The sequence below is a fragment of the Oncorhynchus gorbuscha genome, linkage group LG07 (genome assembly GCF_021184085.1).
Source record: "Oncorhynchus gorbuscha isolate QuinsamMale2020 ecotype Even-year linkage group LG07, OgorEven_v1.0, whole genome shotgun sequence".
NCBI classification, from domain to species: domain Eukaryota; kingdom Metazoa; phylum Chordata; class Actinopteri; order Salmoniformes; family Salmonidae; genus Oncorhynchus; species Oncorhynchus gorbuscha.
The window spans coordinates 43,511,063-43,520,366 of record NC_060179.1 but is presented as its reverse complement, the minus strand read 5'-3'; the positions used below and the strand labels follow the sequence as shown (position 1 = coordinate 43,520,366).

Here is a 9,304-nt window from a genome sequence, read left to right as displayed (position 1 = left end):
TATAAAAACTGCAGCTTGTCCGGGAACCATTTTTGTCTCTTAGTCTTTTCTTCAGATTATGTATTATTTGTATATTGAGTTAGGAGAGAGTCCCCTCTCTTGAGTTCTTCCACTGGAAATCAGTGATATTGTAAAATGTAGGTGTATATTTTGTAATGCCATAAGCAGGGCTACTTAACTACAGTGTTGCAATCGTAGGATATGTCCAGATCACAGGTGGTTGGTGGCACCTAAGTTGATGAAGACAGGCTTGTCGTAATGGCTGGAGCAGAATAAATGGAATGGTATCAAATACATGGTTTCCATGTGTTTGATTCCATTCGCTCCGTTCCAGCCATTTATGAGCAGTCCTCCTCTCAGCAGACTCCACTGGTCCAGATTCTCCACACCTTTCCCAAAGTATATGAAATAGGAGTTGATTAGTTGAGTGGAATGTGTGATTGCTTGGGCAAAAAACAAAAATGTGCACTTTGGATCCCCAGGAGCAGAATTGAGAAACACTGGAATAGACTGTGGATATTTGGCTCCCAAATGGCTCTTCGTTCAAAATTGGCCTACAACGATGCTTATGAAAAAAATTGCAATTTGTTCAAATTCTTTTACAGGATAAGGGGAGTGTCATGTCAAAATGTTTTACTTTGGAAGGGCAGTGCATTTTTATGCCACCTTGAGTTGGACCAGCCCCTTCCACCCAGTAAATGTTGATATGTCCCTAAAGTACATGTCAGATAAAAATGTCATGACAGGTCTGATGGAAACATTTTTAGTTCAACTTTCAAAATGTTGAAAACACAATATGCTAGACAAGGTGGGATCTTGTGTCAGTAAAATGAATTATTGAAGTGTCAGTGGAAACAATTATGCGCAAATATTTATATACAGTTCATTCGTAAAGTATTCAGACGCCTTGACTTCTTTTCAAATTACAGCCTTATTCTAATATGTTTTTATTTATCTCATCAAGACAATACCCCATAATGGCAAAGCAAAAACAGGTTTAGATATTTTTGCGAATGTATTAAATAGAAAACTGATAACACATTTACATAAGTATTCAGACCCTTTACGCAGTACTTTGTTGAAGCACTTTGGCAGCGATTACAGCTTGGCACAGAGTTCCTCCCATTCTTCTTTGCAGATCCTCTCAAGCTCCGTCAGGTTGGATGGGGAGCGTTGCTGCACAGATATTTTCAGGTCTCTCCAGAGTTCGATCGGGTTCAAGTCCGGGCGACTCAAGGACATTGAGACTTGTCCCGAAGCCACGCCTGCATTGACTGCTTGCTTAGGGTCCTTGTCCTGTGGGAAGATAAACGTTCACTCCAGTCGGGGGTCCTGAGCACTCTGGAGCAGGTATGCACCGTTCATCTTTGCCTCGATCCAGACTAGTTTCCCAGTCCCTGCCACTGAAAAACATCCCCACAGCATGATGCTGCCACCACCGAGCTTCAATATACGGATGGTGACAGTTTTCTTCCGGATGTGACGCTTGGCATTCAGGCCAAAGAGTTCAATCTTGGTTTCATCAAACCAGATTCTTGTTTCTCATGGTCTGAGAGTCTTTAGGTGCCTTTTGGCAAACTCCAAGCGGGCTGTCATGTGCCTTTTTCTGAGTGGCGGCTACCGTCTGGCCGCTCTACCATAACGGCCTGAATGGTGGAGTGCTGCAGAGATGGGAGAAACTTCCAGAAGGACAGCCATCTCCACAGAGGAACTCGAGCTCTGTCAGAGTGACCATCGGGTTCTTGGTCACCTCCCTGACCAAGGCCCTTCTCCCCCGATTGCTTAGTTTGGCCAGATGGACAGCTTTAGGAAGAGTCTTGGTTGTTCCAAACTTCTTCCATTTAAGAATGATGGAGGCCACGGTGTTCTTCGGGACCTTCAATGTTGCAGACAATTTTTGCTACCCTTCCCCAGATCTGTGCCTCGACACAGTCCTGTCTCAGAGCTCTACAGACAATTCCTTCGTCTTCATGGCTTCGTTTTTGCTCTGACATGCACTGTCAACTGTAGGACCTTAGACAGGTTTGCGCCTTTCCAAATCATGTTCAATCAATTGAATTTACCACAGGTGGATTCCAAGTTGTAGGATGATGATCAATGAAATCAGGATACACCCGAGCTCAATTTCGAGTTGCAAGATGTCTTAATACTTAACCTCATTTACAATACATTTGTAAAAAAAAAATACATTGCGGTAATCCATATTCAAATAAGGCTGTAACGTAACAAAATGTGGAAGTCAAGACGTCTGAATACTTTCCGAAGGCACTGTACCAAGAAATTTAGCTAGCCAACGGTCTGTCTCATCCTTCATTTTTGAAGAAATACATTTGTTCAAAACTGTTCAACTATTGTCCCTCAAGAGTCAACTACTCGCTTGCTGTAGCTTAAGCTTTCAGTACTAGATTAATTATTTTATCCTTTGATTGGGTAGACAATCTGCTCTGTTAGGTTGGAGGATGTCCTCCAACCCATCATAATTACTGTGCAAGTCTGGGAAGGGGTGAGAACCATGAGCCTACTAGGTTTTGTATTAAAGTCAATGTACCTAGAGGATGGAAACTTGTGTACAATATGAATTATAGATGTAATTTCACATAAGATGTAGTCTTTGGATGTGTATTTGAAGCAATGCCTTGTAGACTCTTGGCTTTAAAAATGTTAATGCAGAGCCTTGTACTTAACATATTGTCTCAGTAATCAATGCCAATCCTGGGCATAGTCAATTTTGCCTCAGCCATGGCTAAGAAAGTATAGCTCAGCCCAGAATTTGCATAAATGAGGGTTAGAAACCAAAAACAAGGTAGTCCAAGTTAAGTAGTGAAAGTTTATTTACAACAAATGGCCATAATGTGATATGCATACTACATTATGACCTAAAAGTATAAACAATAAAAAAAAAGTTCCAAAACCTGAGAGAAAAGATTGTAAATGTTTTTTTTTTGCATGAAACTTGCTACTCATGTACTATAAAGCTTTTATTCTACTAATGAAACTATGCAAAAACTACATACACTGAACAAAAATAACAATTTGGTCCCAAGTTTGAGCTGAAATAAAATAACAGATATTTTACACAAAAATCTTTAACTTTTTGCAAAAATTGTTTTACATCCCCATTAGTGAGCATTTCTCATCTTCCAAGGTAATCCATGCACCTGACAGGTGTGGCATCTCAAGAAGCTGATTAAACAGCATGATCATTACACAGGGGCACCTTGTGCTGGGGACAAAGGCCAATCTAAAATACGCAGTTGTCAATGCCAGATGTTGCAAGTTAGGCGAGCATGCAAATGGCATTCTGACTGCAGGAATGTCGACCAGAGCCATTGCCAGATAATTGAATGTTGATTTCTCTACGATAAACCTCATCCAACATTATTTAAGAGAATTTGGCAGCACATCCAACCGGCCTAAACCATTTCTGATGTCCATGTTGTGAACAGAGTGCGCCATGGTGGGGTTATGTATGGGCAGCCATAAGCTACAGACAATAGAAACAATTGCATTTTATTGATGGCAATTTGAATGCTCAACTGATGAGATCCTGAGTCCCATTCTAAGGTATCTGTGACCAACAGATACATACCTGTACCCAGTCATGTGAAATCTATAGATTAGGGCCTAATTCATGCATTTACATTGACTGATTGCCTTATGAACTCAGTAAAAGCAATGAAATTGTTGCATTTATACATTTTTGTCCAGCATAGTAATTTATGGTTGAACACCCCAGCCAAGCCCACCCACCTTCCCTTCAAGAGTTCAAAGTGTTCATATTATGCACGCTCGCCTCGGATTCGCCTGGCCAGCTGGATGTCTTTGGGCATGATGGTGACCCTCTTGGCATGGATGGCACATAGGTTGGTGTCCTCAAACAGGCCAACAAGGTATGCCTCACTGGCTTCCTGTATGGGGAGAGAAAAGCCCATAATCAGAATCTATTGGCATCAGTACATATTTACTTAAGTGCAGCAGCAGCTAACCATGTCATCATTTACCTGTTGCATAATTAGGACTAAGGCTACTCTGGCACACCACTGCCTGGGTTGTCTACCCATGTTAGATCAACAGCCAATGGGACTGAACTAAGTTTCCTGACAACGTGTTCGGGAAAGAGAAATTTACCGGACATGTATTCATAACCCATTAGGGTTAACCGAGTGCTCAGAATATAGCAATGCATCTTAACAGAAAACCAACTAATTTATCACAGCAACCAATAAAATGGCATTGTCAAGTTATAAAGCAGGGGAATCTAAAGATTCAACTTGGATGGTTGCTAATATGACTAGTATTGTACCTTTTGCTTCTGGACAATGGAAGTAAATATGAAAACCAATAGAATGGGATTAATGGCATAGGGGTGGGCCCAATACGGAATGGTAATAAATGTCAAAAGTACTTAGAGGACTAAGACCATTCGACACGTCACCAGGAAGCATGACTTGGCCACAGAGGAACATTGGCATCTTAAATGTTTTCTTATTGCTGTGGATCGTTTCAAAATCACAAGCACATAGGCCGATGCCTATTTGGAACATCTGCAATTTGGTAAACGCAGGGCAATAAGACCTAGCTGATTGAGTTACGGCTGTGTTGAATGTGTGACGCTGTCTGGAGTAGAATTTTAAAATGTTAGGACAAGGGGAGGGGTGTGTGGTGAAGATGGTCAAGTCTCTACAGAATTGCTCAGCTGCCTCCCACCAATTCAGTGTAAATTGCTTGCCCTTTGATTTTAGTAAATGTACCGTTAAGCTGTCATTTGGTTACAATTTCTGTTAATGTATGCATTAGTCATTTTACTGTTCTCGTTGAGTAGAGACGGTTTGCATAGTTTAAAACCTTCTACACTTGTGAGTTTTGGTTTATTTCATAACCATTTATGAGATTTGTCAATTTCTCATTGTCTTTTGTTTGGAGTGCTGCATGTGAGCATGTCTGGTTTCTCAGTCCTGATTATGTTGAGGGAGTGTGTGTGCCTGAGCATGCATAGAAGTGCCTAGCCTGCTCTGTGGAAATGTAGGAAAGAGGAACATCCACTGAGAATGACATTTTATTAAAACTTGTTCCTCACAGGAAAATATTTCCAACAACCGCCATCAATAATCAGTCCTCAGCATGAAAGCGCAATAGAAGTTAGAGGCTACGAGTTCCGTGCACTCATTTATTTAGCTGCCAATGGATCAATGATTTGATGAGATTACTAGTTGAACAAGATTGTCCTGTGTTGCAAATAATCAATGCAATGCCTGTTAATTTATCATCGAATCACAGCGTACTTCGCCAAAAGGGTGATGATTTAACAAGCGCAGTCATGAACAAAGCATTGCAGTTACACAAATGTACCTAACCATAAACATCAATGCCCGTCTTATAATCAATACACAAGTACATACTGTTTTAAACCTGCATATTTAGTTAAGAAATGCATGTTAGCAGGCAATATTAACTAGGGAAATTGTCACTTCTCTTGCGTTCTGTGCAAGCAAAGTCAGGGTATATGCAGCAGTTTGGGCCGCCTGGCTCGTTGCGAACTGTGTGAAAACCATTTCTTCCTAACGCAGTAATTAATTTGCCACAATTTTACAGAATTATGACGTAAAATTGAAGGTTGTGCAATGTAACAGCAATATTTAGACTTAAGGATGCCACCTGTTCGATAAAATACAGAACGGTTCCGTATTTCACTGAAAGAATAAACGTTTTGTTTTTGAAATGATAGTTTCCGGATTTGACCATATTAAATAACCTAAGGCTCGTATTTGTGTGTTTATCATATTATAACTAAGGCTATGATTTGATAGAGCAGTCTGACTGAGCGGTGGTAGGCAGCAGCCGGAATCGTAAGCATTCAAACAGCACTTTCCTGCGTTTACCAACAGCTCTAAGCAATGCTTGAAGCACAGCGCTGTTCATGACTTCAAGCTTATCAACTCCTGAGATTAGGCTGGCAATACAAGTGCCTATAAGAACAGGCAATAGTCAAAAGGTCTATGAAATACAAATGGTAAGAGAGAAATAGTCCTATAATAACTACAACTTAAAACTTCTTACCTGGGAATATTGAAGACTCATGTTAAAAGGAACCATCAGCTTTCATGTTCTGAGCAAGGAATTTAAACGTTAGCTTTTTTTTGTTTTACATGGCACATATTGCACTTACTTTCTCCAACACTTTTTGCATTATTTAAACCAAATTGAACACGTTTAATTATTTATTTGAGACTAAATTTAATTGATGTATTATATTAAGTTAAAATAGTGTTAATTCGGTACTTTTGTAATGATCATTATTACAAATGAATGTCTGCATCTGCTTTTTTGGTCCAATAATCAGTCAACCTCTAGTATCGGTGTCCATATGGCAGAGGTTGGTGATATCTGAAAGTTAAGCAAACTGACTGTCATTTGTCATTTGAAGTCAGGTTTATGATTAACATGACTGATTGAGAAAGAAAATGAAACTACACATATGAAAATCCTAACTGCACTTAAAGTAGGAATGTTCAGATAAATTGCTAGCTTTCCCCAACCTTGAAACTGATAAAAATGATTGCATCCACTTTGCCATGGTCATCTTACGCCTATAGGCTACTTTGAAGCAAGATAAGTGTCTTGAGAAATGGTGGTGGGTGATGGGCTGATAGCATTTACTTGAATGGGAGGCACGCTTCAGTTGCCAGTTGAGAAATATATTCTTTAGTTGCGCACCAAAACTGTTCAACGCACAATAGCACTTATAATTGTTGTGCAATGACTTGTTTCTAAATCATATTTAAATAAATAATAAATAAATAATATGCCATTTAGCAGACGCTTTTATCCAAAGCGACTTACAGTCATGTGTGCATACATTCTACGTATGGGTGGTCCCGGGAATCGAACCCACTACCCTGGCGTTACAAGCGCCATGCTCTACCAACTGAGCTACAGAAGCAACCAATTTAGGACATGCAAGAAATCAGTGCAAAAATAGGCTCTGTATACTGTTCTTTAGGTCAATAACTAATGAAAATACAGGCCAATTTAATAATTTAATCCCAAAGAATTATGCAAATTAACCTATAGTAACAATAGACCAATAAGCATATGTCTAATGTTGTATTTAAATCGACTGGAATTGCCAGTAATGCATAAAAGCACTATTTAGCTATTTGTTTTTTTCTGTTTTCAGCTGCAACGGGCATTTTGGGCAAAAACAGAAACCCTCGACTACACCTATCCAAAATCAACCCAAATCCTATGGTTAACTTGCCTGCAGAGCACCAATGGCAGCACTCTGGAAGCGGAGGTCTGTCTTGAAGTCCTGGGCAATCTCACGGACCAGCCGCTGAAAAGGCAGTTTTCTGATCAGCAGCTCAGTGGATTTCTGGTACCGACGAATTTCTCTCAGAGCCACTGTACCCGGCCTACACACACACACACACACAGTCAGTAAACATGCCAAAGAAGTGTCCTGTTGCAGCAAATTGAGAACAGTCCAGGTGAGAAGCGTTACCTGTATCGGTGAGGTTTCTTCACACCGCCAGTAGATGGCGCACTTTTCCTTGCAGCCTTGGTGGCCAGTTGTTTCCTGGGTGCTTTTCCACCAGTGGATTTACGGGCGGTCTGCTTGGTACGTGCCATAGCTCACTTGTAGACTTCTAAAATGCACAAGAAACCACGTGGCGTCACTACTCAATAAACAAGGTTACTGATGGCCAGCACATTTAATATCTCGAGTTTTGAAACCAATCGTAGTGGTTGCATTAGACAGCCAACTAAATGGTGATCCCTATATCAGCAGGCATGCAACTAACGTTACACCATTAAAAAAAGCCAACAGGCTACTACTAGCTTCATAAGGCTAAAGGCGCCAAGAAGTTAGCCGAGACCCCACCCACACAGTCGGCTAACTAGCAACACAGGATGTTTAAACACATTGGACGCAGAACGACATCTTTCTAAACCGGTATGGCGGTTCAACTGAAAGTAGCATTACTCTTATCACGCACTAGCAGACAATTTAACGTTAGGTAGCTAGCTACGTCCGATTGTTACCCCCATCTTGGTTTTAAAACCAGCTAGGTACTGTTAGTATTAACATCCAAATAAGTATCAAGTTGAACACTAAAATTGAGAAATGTCAAACGTTAACAATAGTTCAAATGTCTACACTAACGCCGTTAGAAGTTGCAACTTCGTTATGGTGGCTTGAATAACGTTATCTTCAGCCACCCTAGCTAGCCATGCAGTATTTCAAAGTTGCCTGCAAGGCCTGGTTTATTTAAGTTTACATACAGTACCTAGTTAACTCGGATAGCTAAATAAGCCTGGTTGACAAGCTAACGTTAGTGCCCACGCAAACCACCTGTTTTTAGCTAACGCGCGACTTTAATTAGCTACCAACAACGGATACAAATAATAGTTTGGGCTAACTATATTTCAATATGAACAACCACAAAACACTTACCTAGTGCATTTAGCTTGCTTAACTGAGAACAAAACTACTCCAATGTTCTTAGATGCCAGAAACACCGTTCCTTTTACAGTTTCGTAGAATTTTGAACAAGAAATGGTATTTGTATTTATACTTTTCTTGGCGTCTAATTTGTAGACCTGCCCACAAGCACCAGCAAAACGCATATGTATTGGTCAAACCAAAATGACGCACTACGACGCCGAGGCTTGTTTACAAATTCAATCACATTTCTAAAAGGCTAAGCTAAATATGAGATTTATATGATAAAGTAGTTTAATAAATGTAATACTTTGTGGTTCATTTCCTATGTAGAAACTGGCATCTAACAACAGAATAGTGGAAACAAAATTATTTGGAAACTTTTACTGGTCGAAATAACGAAAACGTGTAAAAAAAAAATCGATGCATTCCTATCGAAGAAAGACTGACGCATAAATAGGACACGTAAACTCGTACATCGCCTTGGTCCGTACAATTGCCCTTATTTTTAGCGCCCCAAAAACGTATTACAGATCAACTGTTAGATCAATACCATTGTAAAGCACAATTTCTCCCCTTTGAGTCGGGTCTTTAAAAAAATGGCGGGTGGGGAAGCGAAGCTATTTGAGTGATTAGTGAGAAGGAGAGATGTTGTGTGGGAAAATTGCTTTTTTTCACTCAATCTGTCCAATTTATCACCTTATCGCCTCTAAAATGTAAATAAAACTCTATAAAGAGTTTATAATTTTAAGGTTTTTGTTGAATTTCAATCGGGGTTTTAGGGCGGTACAAAAGTGATCTTCGAAGTAAACAGCTGCTTTCAGAATGATGATCGCATGCAATGATGACGCAAAAAATGAC

General features: G+C 40.0%; 1 protein-coding gene across 2 annotated transcripts; it reads right to left on the bottom strand.

Annotated features, from left to right (window-relative positions):
• Positions 1–2,807: 2,807 nt before the first annotated feature.
• LOC124039892 (histone H3.3A) lies at positions 2,808–8,629 on the bottom strand. Of its 2 annotated transcripts, none has more exons than XM_046356414.1 (4): positions 8,456–8,618; positions 7,502–7,646; positions 7,259–7,412; positions 2,808–3,908 (listed from the first exon to the last, which is right to left on the bottom strand). In XM_046356414.1, exons 2-4 carry the CDS (start codon positions 7,627–7,629, stop codon positions 3,780–3,782), a joined length of 411 nt encoding a protein of 136 aa, XP_046212370.1. In that variant the 5' UTR covers positions 7,630–7,646; positions 8,456–8,618; the 3' UTR covers positions 2,808–3,779. The 2 variants fall into 2 exon arrangements, with proteins under 2 accessions (XP_046212370.1, XP_046212371.1); XM_046356415.1 differs by lacking the exon at positions 2,808–3,908 and adding an exon at positions 6,141–6,384 and having other exon boundaries at positions 8,456–8,629.
• Positions 8,630–9,304: the final 675 nt, after the last annotated feature.